Genomic DNA, 19263 nt, shown 5'->3' with positions numbered 1-19263 from the left:
TCTGGGTATGTCAGGCCTGGATGGATATCTGCAAAGAAACCTCACGTACGCTGCCTTGAGTCCCATGATGGAAGGAGGCTTGGTGCCTACAGGAGGCCCTTCCCGGTAGCTAACTTGCTCCTTGAAGCGGCTCAGGAAGGCAAAAGTTAGATTAGTCCTGAAGGAACACGCAGGAAAGGCTCCTGAAGAAACAGACCTGCTGCTGTTGCTGTTGCCTCCTCCACCTTCACTGAGCTGGCACAGCCATGTCCGCTGCCACCGGCCTGCCTGTGTCCTTGAGGCTGAGCCAAGGCTGCTGCGGAACCGTCATGAGGAAGGGGCGTGCTGCACGGGGAAGAGTGTTGGCGGGCCTGCTGGTGTTGGTGGTGCTACTGGTGGCATTGGCGGCGGGGCTCTTGCTGCCGCTAAAAGCACTACTGCTGGGCCCCGGCTCCCACTCCCGCTCCTGCTGCACGCTCTCCCTCACTCTCCAACGGCTGCTCCACTTCGGGGCCAGCGGCCCAAAGAGCGCGACTGGTGGGGCTCCTCGGCTGTAAATTTCCTCAGGAACGCTGGGGTCTTGTTGGTCTGCACAAAGCAAAACTGTGGCGGAGTGGAGAGGATCTTAATCTCGGCACTGGTATACTGGACGGCAATGAGGGCTTTGAATCCCCGCCAGTTCTCAGGGTAGGTATAAGGAGCCCAGGCCGCCGTCATCCTTCTCCCCGTTGCCATCTTGGATTTTTAATTTGAGTTCTTTGCATGATTAAGAGTTGGCATTGCAGGAGATCAGTCTCTTGTGCATATAGCAATGAGAAATTTGCTAAGTGCTGTTGCTCAGTCAGGCCACTGAGAGAGGGAAAAAGTGTGTAGGCCCAGAAGACCCCCAACAGCCATAGAATGAAAATGCACATCTGATTGGTCAAGATGATTGAAACGGATGCAAGATGCACCCTTCAGCAAATGGTTTTGTGGTATGACATATCAGTACAAAAATGTAAATTAGCAAAATGGCTAGTTGTTACAAAATACATAGCCTACCCAAATCCATGTTGCCTAGACCATAATATGAAAGTGAGTTTCTTGGTAAGAAGTCTGGCAGCTGCCTTCTGAACCAGTTGTGTTTTCTGACTGTTTAGGGTGGTTCCATGTAGAGTACTTTACACTAATCTAATCTGGATGTTGCTAGTCAAGCATGAGTAATGACCAAGACCTTGTGTAAGAAAGGGTGCAACAGTCATATCAACCTAAGCTGGTAAAAAGGACTCCTGGATATCCAGGAGCAGTGCTGGATTTAAGTCTGGTCTTAAGGAAGAGTGCTAGTCCATCTGACATAGGTGTACAGTTACAATGCTCTCATCTAGTAGAGTGATATGAATGCCTGTAACGTTGTGATTCTCGAAGTGGGAAATACATGCAAGTAACTAGGAAGATGAAAACTTTTCTCCTGTCCCCAGTGTTATGCAAATCTTTATTAAACTAAATCAGAGTAATGTGAGAGGTGCTGTGCTTATGTATTATGCTGAGTGGTAGTGTAGTGCAATTTTTGCAAGCAGTTTTACTTACCTGAACTTCCCTCTGGTCTCTAGGGATTTAGAAGAACACTATACCTGTTTTTTCATAGATACATCTGGCCCTGTATCTGGGACAAGAATGAGCTCCATCTGGCATCTTGTCTTTGTTTAATTACAATGGAGAAGGCTAAACATTTTTTCCACAGGTGGGCTTACTATGACTCAAAAACACAACTATTCTGATTAGATAAACTGTACAAAGATTGGTGACAAAATGATTACACTTGCATTCTGCCATTCTCTCAAGTAGCCTAGGGTAGTGTGCTAGGATTCCCCACCCACCTCAGCATCCCTTGGAGGTAGGTTAATCTTTAAGGCACAGTACTTTGCCAAAGGCCACCTATGAGCTTCATGAATAAGAAGGATTTTAACCAAGGTGCCCCAAGTCTGTATCCAACATTCTGTGCTACAGTGACCGGATGCAAAGCCTCACCTGTTGAAATTCCCTTTGCATCTAATGGCCACACTACTCTATGCCACTTGCTTAAATATTTTAGATTTTGTAACACACCCTAAGACCTATTGGTGAAGGGTGGACAATAAATAATAACCTTCCTTATTTTACCTGAGTTTATTATTTAATATTTATTAATTGTCATCCATGATCTGTTTTGTTTGTTTAATGGAGGCTTTAAACCCTTTAATCATTTTTTCTTCTCCCTGTGGCCACAAAATTGTCTCCCTCTGCTTTAGAGTTCCCACTGTATTATATTGCTATGGGGCAGCATCTTTTTGAATTGGGTTTGTCATAAATATAAATAATTTCATTTGCTCTTGTAACTCTTTCCTTTAAAAATTGAATATGGTATATAATGCCTCCTGTTGGGCTTAAATGCACAGTATAACAGTTCAGGTTATCTCCCAAGTATATAAAAAAAATGGGGCTGAAGTGGCACATTAGATAATTTGCATTAAAATAATAGCCAGGGTTCTTAATTTATATCTGCCTTTGAACTGGATCTCTTACTATAGAAAGCTTGTGTAGAAGAGTGTAATTTTAAAATCTAAAATTAAAAATTAAAATGTATAATAAGTCTGAAAACACTGCATTCTTGTAAAAAGTTCTAATAATGATGATGATGATGATGTATTTATGTAGGTTTAACATCTGAACTATCAGAGAAGAGTATGAATGATTCCAAGACCTGGCTGCTCAGTGGTTCCTCACTAGCATCTCAAGTTCATGCTGCTGCTGTTAATGGACATAAGAGTGCTCTTCTAAAACAGATAGCAGGTAAAAATGTTTCCTATGCATATAGCTCCACTGTCTTTGTTGTTTTTGTCTATATAGGCCTCTAATCTCATTTTATGGAGTCCTTGACTTCTCCTGAAGCTGCCCCATCCTTCCATCCCATCAGAGTTTCTTCTTCCTATTTGTCTTATTTTTCTTGAACTTTTAACACCTTTTCCCTGTTTTATTGTCCCGCCCAGAGTCCGAGACATGAGACGAAGGCGAGGTTTGGTCTAATTCTCGTTTTATTCGTGTGATGGTTACATCCAAAGCGGTGCGCTTCATAAACCTGTCTACTCTGACCCACTACTTTCCCTAACTAGCCTACCTAAACAGTCTCTGCAGCGTGTGGGGAGAGTTGACTCAGCACTAGAGCCTGGGCGGGCACCTGCTTAAGTAGGGAAGATCTCTGCCTGTAAATGACTGCTCCTCCGGAGTTCCACCCTCTGAAAGTCTCTCTTCTCGCAAGTGGGGGTGAGCCTCCGACGGCCCATCTGACAGTGGGGCTTCGCTAGGTGATGGTGCAACCTCAGGGAATGGGAAGCTGGTTGGCGGGGAAGCGTTTGAAGTGCTGGGCGGGGATTCCTGCGTGGGTGGGGTTGGCACGTGTGAAGGGTTGCTTCCCAATGGTTCAGGCGGGGAGCTCGCAGGTGGGACAGGACCTGCCTTGATGGGGGTGCCGCCCGAGGAAGTCTGCAGGCTGGCAGAATCCCCCCCTTCAAAGCCCGCAGGGACCTCATCCTCATCTGACTCCTCTCCCTGATCTAACTCCTCTTGTGCCTGGGGTGCAGCACTTACGTAGTTTCAAAACCTTTAGAAGTGGTGCTATTTTATTTGATAAAAAGTAAATCTGATGCCTTGTTTTTACTTTTTTTCTGGTTGTGTGGCTTAGGAAGCTTCCCCTCAGCTGTCAGAATAAATTGGTAAGATTCTGCCATTTGTCTCTCCCTCTACTTAGGTGTGTGGGGCACACTAAATTCAGAAAAAAATTACTAGTTACTATGCACAGCTTCCTCCAATTCATCCCTTGGCCCCAATCTTGGGGGGGGGAATCAGGCCAGCTGCTTCGCCTCAGAGCCACTCCCGAATGGGAATAAACCCTAGTTAAATACATGGTGGGGGGTGTGGGAAGGAAATTTTGAGTTTTCTTCGTCTCTCCTGGCCAAGAGCAGCAGTCAATTCTGCAGGGTGCTGTTTCACAAGTGGCTTTCCTTCAGGGAAGCTGCTTGTAAAGCAGCACCTGTACCCCACAGGATCGCTCCCTTGGCTCTATAGCTGTTGAAGCAAGGGAGCAATCCTGTGTGGTGTTGTTTTGCAAGCTGCATCTCTACCCCACAGGATTTATGCCTCCACTCAACAGGCAGGAAGGAGAGTGGTTTTTCCACCTGATGGCTGCCTCTTTTTCCTGCCTCATGCCCTGCTCCCCTGACAGTCCTGGATCATACTGGGACATCCAATCCAACCCATAGCGATCCATGGCTGTCTCAGCCTGATTTGACAGAGGACAGAAAAATTCCAAATAGGCCCAATTTGGCTCAAGTCTTGGCTGAATCTGGTGCACAGCCCTAAGAATTACTTTTAGTTGATTTCCAGAACTGTAGCTGTGTTAGTCTATGGTACTAGTGTGATGTCCTTCTTTCAGATAAGTTAATCAAGAATGCTTTTGTTTCTGGACAGTCAATCCAATAAAGTGAATGGGATGCTATATTACCAACTTCAATCTTCTGTCAGATAGCCCCTGCCTGCCTTCCTACTTAAAGCCAGTCCAGGAAGTGGCACTGCCTGTCACTTCTTTCTCCTAGTCTTAGTTTTGCCCATGTAGAACTCAGCAGGGAGGAAGATAGGGACAAAATTTGATTTAATTGACTCTGCCTGTCATTGGTTTTGGTTGTACCTAATGTTGGTCTTTCTGTTTTCCACCCTACCAGACCCAATGAGCATCAGCCAGTACTGTCTCTGCCCATAATTGGCTTTGTTCAGGGTTGGTATGCAGCTCCCAACATATTAATCCTGAGGGAATGTAGCCCTCAACACAAAAAACGTTGCTCACATTTGCCATGCAAATGTATCTTCTGCAGTCTGACAAGGACTTCTCCCAGTGTTGCAGAAAGAATTTGACACATTCTGGTCCGAGGCTAAATCCAACAGAGAAAGTGGCAAGGCTAGTCAAAGGTGTCTGGACCTTGGACAGTTCCAAGTGAGCAACAGGCTTCAAGCAAGGGTTGGGAACAGACTGAGGCCTTTTATACCTTTGTCTTCAGACTATATCTTCCAGGCTCCTCTCCCTTGAAAGAGCTTCAGAGTCTTAAAGGGCCAACTCTCTGGCTTGTAGATGGGCACTCCTCTCTTCCATGGCCTTCCTCTTGGTGTGCTCCTGGACTGGGAAGCAGTGGGAGGCATCTGGTTCTTCAGGCTCAGGGGAAGGTGCCTGTGAGGGGTGAGGCTCTGGCCCTATAGGCTCTGATGGTTTGGGATGTTATGCTGGGAGTTCCTGTCCAATAGCCTCAGGTGCAATGAACTCCCTATCTTCAGCACTCAACTCTGAGTCCTGACCCGGCTCCTTAACTGCTGGTTATAGGGGTCATGACAGTATCTATTGCAATGCAGAATTGAAGGGAGGGAAGGAAGCTCTGAGTATCTATCGCTGAATGAGTACCGTATATTCCGGCGTATAAGACGACTTTTTAACCCAGGAAAATCTTCTCAAAAGTTGGGGGTCGTCTTATACGCCCAGTCGTCTTATACGCCGGAATATACGGTAGTTATTTCGCAAGAGTGGGCATTGCTGGACTACAAATTTAAATGGAGCCGCAGCCGCAGGCTTCAATGGTCGTCGCGGCGTAATTAACTGCCGTGGAGAAAGCCGGAGGGAGGGGGAGGCAGAGCAAGGGAAAGAGCCGCAGCCGCAGGCTCTGGGGCCGCCGAAATAGGCGGCGATAAAAGGGAGAGAGCGAGGCGGCGCGAGGCGGAGAGCCGCGATCGGAAGCTCTCGATTAGACTTGCGGCCGCCTGCTGAGCGAGGGAGAGTCGCAGCCGCGGTCTCCCGGAATCGCCGTTAGGATCAGCAGAGAGCAGCGGCTCCTGCGAGGCTAAACGAGGGCAGAGGAGTGCCGCTGGGTGAGAAGGAAAGCCGTAAGCTCCCTTAACAAAAGGAGACTAAGGCAGCCGCCTTAGAGAGAGAGAACCGCAGCCGCGGTATCTCTGGGAGCCGTAGGCTAAAGTTCTGGGGGAAAGGATCAGGGAAGGGAGCCCCCCCTCCCAAGGAATTCCCCAGGAACAACGAGACAAACGATGTCAAACACAAGACAGAGGGAAGGAAGAAACGTAGGATAGACAGATAACAAAACCTTCACACTCTGGGAAACGAATACACAAACAAAAAACAAGAAACTTAGCTACGCTATCTGGAATAACAAACTTGTTCGATACGAAGGCAAGAATGGCATGTCATAAGCAGGGGTAGTCTTATACGGTGAGTATATCCCAAACTCTATATTTTAACTGGAAAAGTTGGGGGTCGTCTTGTACGCCCAGTCGTCTTATACGACGGAATATACGGTATGTATCTTGATGAAGGATTGCTGGCAAAGGAGAAGGTAAAATCTAGAATGTGGTACACCAGATACCCTCTTCTTTTACACTGTGTTTGACAGGAAATAATGCAAGTGCACACAGATTAAGGGGGGAAACCCATGAAAAGAGACGGATTTGGCAGACTATTCCACTCTGGGCACAGATGCTTTAAGAGCTTAGGCTCTTAAAGAAAAATACCATCCAAGCTGTTTGACTGATCTCACACCTGAGGAGAAACAGTTCCCTAATTACACAGCTGCCTGCGCAGGGGCTCCAAAAACATACTGATCCTTGAATGAAGGGAAATGTCGCCTGAGGAGCCCAAAGATTGGTAATATATTCTAGGGTGTGGTTATCTAATCTAAGAATCCTGCTTGATTATGAAGATGAGATGTTTCTCCATTCATTGTAGAAGTATATGAGCTGTCTTCCAGTAGGGATAGTTCCATAAACATAAATGAGATAACCCTATCCAAGTTATTATCTTGGCCACCTTTTGGATGTTCTGAGAAAGGTTTTTTCTAATGAAGAGTTAATAAGATTTATCTCATTTTCCAGCTTGTTTCTTTTTTCAGCTGTGTGTATCTATTTAAATTTTAGTGGGGAAGGTTTTGGAAGTAGTGTAAACTTGTTTGATGTGATTGTTTCAGAAAGACAATTGAGTTTTGATAACTTTATTATTAATATTTTAAAATTATATGTTAGTGTCCCATGGCCACTGAGGTTGTGCTTATTACTTACCATTATTGCTGATTAATAATTGCATTGTAATTTTCCTAAGGCGCACAAACCACTTCAGACATCATTTTAGTAATCTTTACAACTCTTAAAAGTCAGCTAAAAAAGGTGTCCAGAATGGCTTCCATATCATTTAAAAAACACTAAAAAAGACAGGCTGATGATTGTGCCCATAATATAGGTATTCAACAGGACTGAGAGTTAAACTGCAATCCTGTACACAAGGGTTGGAGAATTGGATCCAGCTGGTGGGCTGGATTTAAAGCTCCTATATCCTCTGCACCACTTTGATTGTGGGGCAAGGCCTTCCACCTGCCAATTGGTGATTTGACTACAAAGGAGGAATCGGGAGCACTCATTCTTCCTTCGCAGGTACTGCTTGTTCATGCTGTACCTACAAAGGAAAATGGTTCTTTTGTAGCCATGGTTTTAATTCTGGCTGCAAAGGAAGAATTGAGAGTGTAGTTAGACTGCACTCCTGATTTTTCCTTTGCAATTTGCCTGTTGAGTGGATTTACCTGTCTTGTACTTGACATCACATGACATCAAGAGATGGACAGGTAGGCATGGTTTGAACCAAACCATGCTTCAGGCCAAATAGGGAGGCCACTGCTATACACACTTGCCTAGATGTAAGTCTCATTGAACGCAATGGAGTTTGTTTCTGAGTAAACATACATAGGACTGCACTATTAGTGACTTGCATAAGGCTACCCAGTAAACTCTTGGCTGAACTGCAACTGAAAAGCGTGAGTTGGAAGCTTCTGTTTTGTATTCTGTTGGAAGCTTTCTGTTTACCAGGCTATGGTCTGAAGGCACATAAGGCGAGCTCCCTGCTGAAGTCCAAGCAGGGTCAGGTCTGGTCAGTGCCAGGATGAGAGACCGCCTGGGAACCACATGTAAGCCGCCTTGGGTTTCAATCATGAAAAGAAAGGTGGGGTATAAATGTAATAAATAATAATAAATAATTTACATGTTTAAGAACCCTGTAGTGTGGAGCTCATGGATCTGTTGTTTCTGGTTTAAGTTTGCAGCCTGAGAAGTGAACCATTTTAATACACAAGTTGCATTATTTATAGCCAAAATATTTGGAAACAATTATGATTTGTAATTAGTGTACTATGGTACTTCAAAACAAACAGTGCCTTAGATCCTAAGTTGCTTCTCCACTCACACAAAGGGAGGGCGATTTCTGCCAACTCTCACCTCCATCTGCAGTCTCCGCACCATTATCCAATACCTTTTCCAAGGATTTCCCAACTCCCAGGAGTGGATTTTTGGGGGACATCAAGGGCTTCCAAGGGAAGGGGGAAGAAGGAAATTCTGTTGAGCCCCAGTTTCCTCAGGGGGATCAAGGAAGGGGACTAGATGAGCTTCAGCTGCCTCAGCTAGAGCAAAGGGAAGAATCAGAGGATGTTGACACTTTCGAAGACCATGGGGGAGGGGGTGTGGTTGACTCTGTGCCAGCTCCCACGGACAGTTCTCCCGCCGAAGAAGATTTCACGCCACCTCCAGACGCCTCAACAGAGCCATTGGAGGATGTCCTGGCGTGCACACCAACTCCAACCCCCCTGAAACTTCAAACGCATCCCCACCCCCTGAAGCTGAGCCGGCACCTATCGAGCCTGTATTGTCAGATGAGCCGGTGGAGGCTCACCCCCTTTTGCCCCGTGCGAGACGCTGTGAGAAGCGCCTCGGCCAGAGGGAGGGTCTTTGAAGGAGTCAGAGATTATGGGCAAAGACATTTCCTACTTAAGGCAGCCCCCCCCGACCTGGGTGCTGAGTCAACTTCCATCACACGCTGCAGAGTATGCTTAGGTAGCTTAGTTAGGGATAGAAGTGAGTTAGCATAGTAAGTCTATGAAGCGTGCTGCCTTTGATGTTTCAATTACCCCAATAAAACAAGAATTAATTCCATCCTCGTTTCCGCCTCGTGATTCGTACTCTGAGCAGAACAGTCACAGAAGGAAAGTTAGGATCAAAGCCAATGAGATTATTTTTTAAATTTCCATCTTGTGCTAGATTGTACAATAGATTCTGTAGTAACTTCCTCTGGACATGACCATGAAGTACACTGTTGTTTAATTTGTTTCTCTTTATGAAGTAATTGGATCTTGTGGGGAAAATTTATACTGCTCTTTATTTTTGCTACTTTTGTTCATCTTTATAAAAGTTATAAAAACAACTAAAGACCAGTTTGTGCATTCAGCAGAAACAAGTGATAAAGTTTTTCCTAAACAGTACCTGCTTATAAAAAAAGCACATCTCCTTGCTCATATAAGATTAAAATGTCAGTGAGAAGAGTTCTGTCTAGCTTTCCCCCATTTGTGTTTTCTTTATATATATATATATATATATATATAAACCTCTGTTTGGTTAATCACAATTACGTTTATATATATTTTAGGTGATTAACAGAATCCTTATAGGGATCCAGAACAAGCTTGAGTGAAGTTCTGTTTGTTGCTTTCAAAACTGTCTTTTATATATACATAAACGTAATTGTGATTAACCTAACAGAGGTTTTTATTGTATTAACAAAACGTTTCAGCTTCCGCCTTCATCAGCTGCCAACATACAAATGCTGTTACCAAGGTGGCCGTTATAGAGCTTTGAGGATGGAATGCTCAGAATGCTTCATTTGCAGAAGCTAAGTAGTGCTGGTACTGTCCTCCAGGTTCAGGCCATGTGGTGCCAATGTGTCCAAATCCAAAAGTTCTCCCTTTTAGTCAATGCTGCTGGATCTGCTGGCATCTCTATCGCTGTAATGGAAAAGTCCAACAGGCTGTGACCCTCGATGTTAAAATGCTTTGCAACTGGTTGCTCCACTTTTTTGTCAAGATTGCCGACTTGTGGTTCCTGAAGCACGTGCGTAGGTCAGTTGTGGTCTTTCCTACATATTGGATATGACATCCTGGTCTTTTGTACTTGATGATGTAAACTATATTGCAGGACCTGCAGGTGATGTTCTGTTTGATGTAATATGTCCTGCCTGTCCTAGTGCTTGTAAAAGTGGCTGTCTCCCTGAGGTACACACAGGTGATGCAGCGTTTGGAGTGACAAGGATGAGACCCTAGATTGGTGATAGGTGGCTTAAGCACAGCTCTCACCAACAGTCTGCGCAAATTAGGAGGTTGGCAAAATGCTATAACAGGAGGCCTGCTGATGGCTCTAGCAAGATATATATACATTGCCACCTTGGAGCAGATACAGTCCAAGAAAAATGTTACTTCTTGTCACTGATGAATATTTAAACTGGTGCTGATTTATTCTATCTATCCTTCATGATTTAAGAACCTAGTGCAAGTTGCTCTGATGACATTTTTAATATTGCAGCAACATTTAAATGTGCCAACTTTTAATTCTCAGGACTTTCTTCTGTAACAGCATCGTAATGGCAGACATTAGCAGATGATAATCCTTATCTTCTTGTCCTAAACAGCTCTACCTGATGGTAAAGGCACAAGAGAATTCCAGGTTGTGTTTTTGTCTGCTTTTCTCATCTGCTGGCAGCCCTAGCAATGCAAGACTGTAAACATTCATTTTTATCTTAAAAGAGCTTGTGTGCTGTTTTTTCAGTTATATAGAAAACTAGTGGGGAATGCACAGCTTTGCTTGGGAATTCTAAGAAGTCAACAGAAACTCTCACAGACAATCTATGCGGTTTTGAAGAGTTCAGTCCTTGATCTCAGGAACAACTGTTCCAAATTTGGTTATAGTATCGTAAAAGGTGTTCAGATCAATACATTTTTGAAAGGTTCAGTCTGTCATCTTGATTCAACATGGTGTCCAATGATATCAAAACGTAGAAAGAATCCTGCTTCCTGAATTCAAGAACCATTGTACCAAATTTAGTTACGATATATTTAATGATGTCCAAATCAGTGCAGTTTTGTAAAGATGCAGTCTGCCACTTTATTTCAAAATGGCATCCAGGGGTATCCAAAAGTTGATAAAAACCTGCTCCATGACCTCAGGTACCATCATGCCAAATTTGGTTAAGATATTTCAATCAATGTACAGACAAAAAAAAATTCAAAATAAATAGTAAATGTTCACATGTAATAAAACTTCTGTACAGCCAACACTACTATTTACTTCCTATTCTTATAGGTAACCCTGATCTGAAGAACAAAGAGGACCAGTTTGGGAGAACTCCACTAATGTACTGTGTGTTGGCCGATAGGCTAGACTGTGCTGAGGCTTTGTTGAAAGCAGGAACAGATGTAAATAAAGCTGACCTTAACCAGAGGACAGCTCTTCATCTTGCTGCACAAAAGGTAATAGTGAAATCTCATGCATGTCTTCTTAGAAGTAAGTCCCACTGAGTTTACTGGGGCTTAGTCCCAGGTAAGTGGGTATAGGATTGCAGTCTAAAGATGCTCAATGGTTGGAAATACAGAATTCAAAGAAATGTGTAGCTGGTACTGAACTTTTAATATGTATTTTCCAAACAATAGCCTTCCTTTCTACCACACCATGCCACTTGGCAGCTACTTTTTAAACTTAAGTACGATTTTAAAAAGTGTTTGGGATATGGCAGGGGTAGTCTGCTGTTCAAAGTGGGAAAAGTATCAAATTTCACAAGTCCTGGAATTTGCATAAAGTAGCTCTTAGTATCCAGATTCATTGTAATGTTTAGATGACAGTGTCACTAGCAGTGAAATGGGATCTTATGTTTTAAGTAATTTTTGTCCAGAATTGCAAAGGAATCTACTGCTCATGAAGAGCGTTCATAGAATCAAATAATAGTGGAGTTGAAAGGGGCCTATAAGCCATCAAGTCCAACCCCCTGCTCAATGCAGGAATCCAAATCAAAGTGTTAAATATATCACTAATAGTTTATTTTAAAAGCTTGGGTGTATTAAACATTACACTCATGACTGAAAATAAAATATAATGCAAGAATTAAGGTAACTGTTTCAAGAATAAGTTCTTTCATGTAATGGCTCCAGTAAAATATATGTTTAAATAAAGAAAAAACTGTGTTCAGCACCTTGAGATTAAAAAATTAGAAGCTTTTTATTATACAATGATATGATTTCAAACGATAAGTTGGAACTAGGGAAGTCTAGGCAGGAAGTCAGTTGAGAGTTGACAAGAGGAACAGTAATGTAAAATGGATAAATTGGGTTTGTAGAATGACTTCTACATTGTGCTTTAGACACTTCAGTGTGCTTTAAACTCATCAGTTCCAGTTTTGAAAAACACTGGACCCTTACAAATACTGGTTTCTGTCCTTGATTTGAGTTTTATCCATGCACTTAAATGCTCTCAGCTGGTAACTAAGTTGCTTTGTGCTAACGTGCAGCACAATTGTATGCTATCTCACCTGAAAGTTGTCCCAGTGAATTCAGTGGGAATTGCTCTCAGGTAAGCATGTTCAAGGTTGCATCCTTAAATTCATTTATAATAAATGTATTGCCCTTGTACGTAAGAAGAGCCTTTCTGGATCAGACGAAAGGCCCATCAAGTCTAGCATTCTGTTTTCACCATGGCTGACCACATGTCTATGGAAAGCCCACAAGCAGGACCACAAGCGCTCTTTCCACTTGTGTTTCCCACTCACTGATATTCGGAGCCATACTGCCTCTGAAAGTGGACGTCCTGGCTAGTAGCCACTGATGGCATTGTCCTCCATGAATTTCTCTAATCCCCTTTTAAAGTTGTCCATGCTGATTCCCATCACTACATCTTATAGTAGTTAATTCTGTAGTTTAACTATGCACTTTGTGAAGTACTTTCTTCTGTCTGTTCTGAATTTTCCAATGTTCAGTTTCACTGGATGACTCCAGGGTTACAGTATTACAAGAAAGGGAGAAAAACCTAACCTTGTTCACTTTCTCCTTACCATGTGAAACACCTCGATCATGCTCCCCTTTTACTCATCTTTTTTTCGAAACTAAATCCACAAACTTTTTCTTGTATGGTAGTTCACCCCCTTGATCATTTTGGTTGCCCTTTCTGTAGCTCCAAATATCTTTTGAGGTGTGGCAACCAGAATGGGCATGGTATTCCAGTGTGGTGTAGTGGTTAAGATGTTGGACTATGACCTGGAAGACCAGGGTTCAAATCCCCACATAGCCATGAAGCTTACTGGGTGACCTTGGGCCAGTCACTGCCTCTCAGCCTCATGAAAACCCTATTCATAGGGTCGCCATAGGTCAGAATCCACTTGAAGGCATTACATTTACATTCCAAGCATGGTTGTCGGGAGGCAGAGTTGGGGTCCTGGGGGTTTGGAAGAAGGGGATTCAGACGGATGGCAGGGAGGAGGGGGAGCAACTTCGCCCGAGTGGAGCGAAGACGAAGCAGAGGAAATGCCAGAGATAGGGTTGCTTAGCAACGGAGAGCCTGAGAGCTTTGGAGTTTCAGAATCGTCCCTGGACATTCCCACGCCTCCCCTTCTCCGAAGCTCAGAACAGGAGGGAGAAGAGGGAGGGCTGCCCAAGGCAGAAAAGCCACGAGGCAGTTTACCATCAGCCCCCCCCATCCCCCATACTGGAATCGGAAACTTCAGAAGAGGAGGGGCCGATGCTTCCCCCTTCGCCGCGCACACGAAGACATCTGAAAAGACAAGAGAGAAGGGGGGTAGTACCTGAGGGGCAGTTAAGGAGGAGCGAAAGGTTGCGCGCCTGTTTGGCCCCTTCTTAAAGAACAAGCGGGAAGCAGCCCCTTGCTCTGTCAACTTTCTCTCAATGCCGCAGGACCTGTATTTCTGTACTGCTTCATGAGAAGACGCAGTCTTTGTTTGGACATTACTCTAATAAAAACTGAATTACTTACAACCCCTGGTCTGGTTCCTGAGTCTCATCCTGGGCCTGACAGCTTGACAGAGCCACCTCAATCACCCTCAACGCTCTCTTCACTTGACTGGGACAAGATGTCAAAGGGAGCAGGGGGGGAACGAACCCCACTTCCGAGACGGAAGAAGTGAAACTCTTGAGGACTAAGGTAGCTGATTTGCAGACGGATGTCCAAGCCCTACTAGCAGCTGTCAAGGCGTTGAAAACGGATAATCAAGCCTTGAAGACCACGATAGACCAGATGCGAACAGCCCCTCCAGTTGCCGCAGTAAAGGTTCCCATTGGATTGCCCCCAAAATATGCGGGACAGAGTGATCAGTTGGCAACTTTCATGGCTCAATGTGAATTATATCTGGATGTCAGGCACACAGAATTTCCAGATGATGGGGCTAAAGTCGCCTTCGTGATTAGCCTTGTGGAGGGAGAAGCTGCAAAATGGGTGACTCCATATCTGGTGAGAAAGGATACTGTCTTAAGAAGATACAGAGGATTTATACAGGAGATGACCGAGATGTTTCAAGACCCGCAAAGAGCTGAAACAGTAGCGCAGGAGCTAGGCGCTCTGAAGCAAGCTAAAGGGACTGTTTCTGAGTACACTAATGCTTTTAAAATTTTGTCCCAGGAAACGGGTTATAATGATGCCGCTTTGATGTTTATGTACCGGAGTGGATTAAATGCTGAAATCCTGAATGAGCTGGCCAGGACCACCCCTCCCACTGACCTGCCAGGGCTAATCCGGCTATGCCTACAGACAGATCACCGGATGGAAGGAAGACGCCTGGAAAAGAAGCAGGAGGTCCCGAGATACTCAGCCTCGGCATCCTGCAGCAAGGCCCTTTCCACTGCAGGGGCGGCAGGTAATGCAACTGAGGGACAAGGAGGGGCTGGGCCAAGATTGTCAGAAGAAAAAAAGGAAAGACGACGTCAAGAACATTTATGCTTTTATTGTTCAAAACCGGGCCATGTGGCCAGAGACTGTGGACTGAAAGGGGGGAAAGCCGAGCCGTCGGGAAACTAGAACACCCAGTCCACGTGCAGGCCGGTGGACTGCGGGCAGCGTTGTATAAAGGCCCTCCAACGATCCAACCTCCCTCAAAAGGGGTGTTGGTCTTACCTATTCGGATTACAACTTCCAGAGGAGTGGTGTTTAATTCTACTGCCTTGATTGACAGTGGAGCCTCCACAAATTTTATTGATGCAAAGCTAGCCAAGCGTCATGGAATTTCCCGGTGGAAACTGGACGCTCCCCTATCTGTGGAGACCATCGATGGGAGACCCCTGAAGTTAGGAGGGGTGACACAAGCCACGGAGGAAGTGAAACTTCAAATCCCTGGGCATGAAGAGTTCATTTCTCTATACGTGTCAGATCTCTCGAACTTTGAGGTGATTCTGGGAATGCCCTGGCTAGCAAAGCACAAACCCAAGATAAGTTGGAAGGAGGCGGTGGTGTGGTTCACCTCACAGTATTGTCAGGAGAACTGTCAACCCGAAGGAATCAAGAACACCTTGGCGGCGGCAGCGCAGGAGAGTGAGCAAGTGACCCTGCCGCTGAAGTATGAGGAATTCAAAGATGTATTTGATGAAAAAGAGGCAGAGACTCTAACCCCCCCACCGCCCTTACGACTGTGCGATTGATCTCGTGCCAGGAGCCAGCATCCCATCGGGGAAAATTTACTCGCTCACAGAGACTGAGAGGGAGGCCCTGAAGGAATTCCTGGATAAAAACCTGAGGCGAGGATTCATATGTCCCTCACAGTCCCCTGCTGGAGCGCCACTATTGTTTGTGAAAAAGAAAGGGGGGGAACTCAGACCTTGTAACGACTATCGTGCATTGAACCAGATCACCATCCCTAACAGCTACCCGCTGCCCCTGATTTCAGAGCTGCTAGACCGACTGCGCTCCGCAAAAGTCTTCACAAAGCTGGATTTGAGAGGAGCGTACAATCTGATCAGAATGAAGGAGGGAGATGCATGGAAAACGGGATTCTTGACCGCTTATGGTCAGTTTGAGTACCTGGTCATGCCGTTTGGGCTTTGTGGAAGTCCAGGAGTTTTTCAAAAGTTCATGAACGACGTGTTTAGAGACCTGTTGGACACATATGTAATCTGTTACTTAGATGATATCCTAGTGTTCTCAAAGAACCAGGAAGACCATGATCAGCATGTGAAAACGGTGCTGAAGAGACTGAGAGAGAATCACTTGTATGCCAAGTTAGAGAAATGTGGATTTGACCTCAAGTCTTTGGACTTCCTTGGGTACCGAATCTCAGCGGAAGGAGTGGAGATGGACCCAGGGAAAGTAAGTTGTATATTGGACTGGGGCCTGCCTGTTACCAAAAAGGATGTACAATGGTTTCTAGGGTTTGCCCACTATTACAGAAAGTTCATTCCAGGGTTTTCCATTTTAACAGCTCCTCTGACTGAGTGCTTAAGGGGAAAGAAGAAGTTTCAATGGACAGAGAATGCCACCAAGGCCTTTGAGGAGCTGAAGAGAAGGTTCACTTCCGAGCCCATTCTGCGCTTTGCTGACCCGACCCGCCCTTTTGTCGTGGAAGCAGATGCTTTGGATTTTGCCATTGGGGGGGTCCTTCTGCAATTAGACCAAGGGGGAAAGGAGCTGCACCCCTGCGCATACTTCTCTAGGAAGTTAAAGTCAGCAGAGAAGAACTACACAGTATGGGAGAAGGAGCTGCTGGCCATCAAGGATTCTTTTGAGAACTGGAGACAATACCTAGAGGGGGCCTCTCATCAGATTGAAGTGCGCTCCGACCACAAGAATCTGGAAAGCCTCCAAACGGCCAGAAAGTTGAACCAGAGACAGATAAGATGGTCCCAGTTCTTCACTAGATTCAACTTCAAGATTATTTATCATGCCCAAGCCAAAAACCAGAGAGCAGATGCCTTATCCAGACAGCCACAATTCAAAGAAAGTGAATCAGATGACCAGCCTCAGTATGTGATCCCGCCACAGAAATTAACGTTGGGATCATGTCAGCCTTCATGGGAAGAGGAACTCAAAAAGGCACAACAAGAAGATGTAGACATGCTAAGATATAGGCAGGAGACGGGACAAGATCAAGACTCAGAAGTAACTTTCCACTGGAGGGATGGACTGTTATGGTTCAAAACAGCCAGATATGTGCCAGAAGGGGAATTAAGGCTCAGAATCCTACGCCAGTGCCATGATTCCGTCACAGCGGGACACTTTGGGATTTACAAAACCATTCAGAACGTGGCCAAGGACTTTTGGTGGCCTAAAATGCGTCAGGATATTGAAAACTATGTAAAGTCCTGCTCTGTCTGTATGCGGACAAAAACACAAACAGGAAAACCAGCAGGACTGTTACAACCGTTACCTGTCCCACACGAACCCTGGAAGGACCTATCCATGGATTTTATAACTGATTTACCCAAGTCCCAAGGAATGACAGCCATTCTAGTAGTGGTAGATTTACTCACCAAAATGGCGCATTTTCTTCCTTGTGCAGGGGCCTTAGAGGCTAAAGAAACGGCCAAGTTATTCATCAAAGAAGTCTGCCGGCTGCATGGGTTGCCAAACAGTGTAGTCTCGGACCGAGGAACTCAGTTCACAGCCAAATTTTGGAGAGCCATGTGGAAACAGCTGCAGACGGAGTTAAAACTCTCCTCCGCCCATCACCCCCAGACAGACGGCCAGACGGAACGCTTGAATGCCGTTTTGGAAAGATATTTACATAGTTATGTGTCCTATCAACAGACTGGGTATCATGTTTGCATTTTGCAGAGTTTGCCTACAACAACTCCCTGTATTCCAGCACTCAACAAACCCCGTTTTTCGCTAATTATGGATTCCATCCTAAAGTCTTTCCAAGCAGCTCAGAGGGTATGCTGGTACCGGCAGCTGAGAACTTCTTTAAGGAATTGCAAGCGGCGCAACAGACACTGAAACAGCAGTTAAACGAAGCCAAAATGGAGTACAAGCGAGTTGCTGACCTGCACAGGAAGGAGGGCCCCCCCCTGCAGCCGGGAGATCGGGTCTGGCTGTCCACCCGCTTCCTCCAAATGCCAGGTAAATGTAGAAAATTACAAGACAAGAGGGTGGGTCCTTTTGAAATAGAAACTCAAATTAATCCCGTGGCGTACCGACTGAAGCTACCTGACACGTTTAAAATACATCCTGTGTTTCATCGATCCCTGTTAACAAAAGCCACCCCTCCCAGTGAGTTACGGCCGGAGGAGCCTCCCGGAGCTCTGCTCCTGGTAAATGAGCAAATTGAGTTTGAAGGTGGGGAAATCCTAGACTCCAGAATAAGACGCCGCAAGTTGCAGTACTTGATTCACTGGAAAGGCTATGGACCAGCTGATAGATCATGGGAAGATGAAGTTGACGTGCATGCTCCAGACTTGGTAAAACTTTTCCATCAACGTTTTCCCCACCGCCCCAAGTCAGCAAAAGGGGGGGGCAGCTTGGGAGAGGGGATGATGTCGGGAGGCAGAGTTGGGGTCCCGGGGGGTTGGAAGAAGGGGATTCAGATGGATGGCAGGGAGGAGGGGGAGCAACTTCGCCCAAGTGGAGCGAAGACGAAGCAGAGGAAATGCCAGAGATAGGGTTGCTTAGCAACGGAGAGCCTGAGAGCTTTGGAGTTTCAGAATCGTCCCTGGACATTCCCACGCCTCCCCTTCTCCGAAGCTCAGAACAGGAGGGAGAAGAGGGAGGGCTGCCCAAGGCAGAAAAGCCGCGAGGCAGTTTACCATCAGCCCCCCCATCCCCCATACTGGAATCGGAAACTTCAGAAGAGGAGGGGCCGATGCTTCCCCCTTCGCCGCGCACACGAAGACATCTGAAAAGACAAGAGAGAAGGGGGGGAAGGCGGGTAGTACCTGAGGGGCAGTTAAGGAGGAGCGAAAGGTTGCGCGCCCATTTGGCCCCTTCTTAAAGAACAAGCGGGAAGCAGCCCCTTGCTCTGTCAACTTTCTCTCAATGCCGCAGGACCTGTATTTCTGTACTGCTTCATGAGAAGACGCAGTCTTTGTTTGGACATTACTCTAATAAAAACTGAATTACTTACAACCCCTGGTCTGGTTCCTGAGTCTCATCCTGGGCCTGACAGTGGTCATACCATAGACTTATATATTTTATATTATATGATTCAATAAAATATAATTATGTTAGTGGCAGTTTTATTTTTCAATACCTTTCCTAATGATTTCTAAAATGGAATTTGCCTTTTTCACAGCTGCCACAAACTGGGTCTACATGTTCATCATGTTATCCACCATGACCCCAAGAGATGTGAAAGCCTGGAAAAAATCAGGGGGGAAATGTGTTTTCCTGGGCCTTCTCATCTCTACCCCAGGATCTCCTGGTCAGTCACTACCAGTT

General features: G+C 45.4%; 1 protein-coding gene across 8 annotated transcripts in view; it reads left to right on the top strand.

The window, feature by feature from the left end:
• The window catches only part of INVS (inversin), a 220119-nt gene that overhangs the window by 10582 nt on the left and 190274 nt on the right, over positions 1 to 19263 (top strand). For 4 of the 8 annotated variants that reach the window (XM_061589716.1, XM_061589711.1, XM_061589720.1 and 1 more), the window contains exons 2-3: positions 2653 to 2787; positions 11209 to 11375. In XM_061589716.1, the coding sequence (XP_061445700.1) occupies positions 2682 to 2787; positions 11209 to 11375 (273 nt within the window). In that variant the 5' untranslated portion in view covers positions 2653 to 2681. Of the gene's footprint in view, positions 1 to 1568; positions 1700 to 2652; positions 2788 to 10471; positions 10573 to 11208; positions 11376 to 19263 lie in introns of those variants that run through there. The other 4 variants (XM_061589712.1, XM_061589714.1, XM_061589715.1 and 1 more) reach the window with 3 other exon arrangements.

This window comes from Rhineura floridana, chromosome 11, assembly GCF_030035675.1.
Source record: "Rhineura floridana isolate rRhiFlo1 chromosome 11, rRhiFlo1.hap2, whole genome shotgun sequence".
NCBI lineage: Eukaryota > Metazoa > Chordata > Lepidosauria > Squamata > Rhineuridae > Rhineura > Rhineura floridana.
Note: the sequence above shows the minus strand (reverse complement) of the source record. Positions and strands in the feature narration are given on the sequence as shown.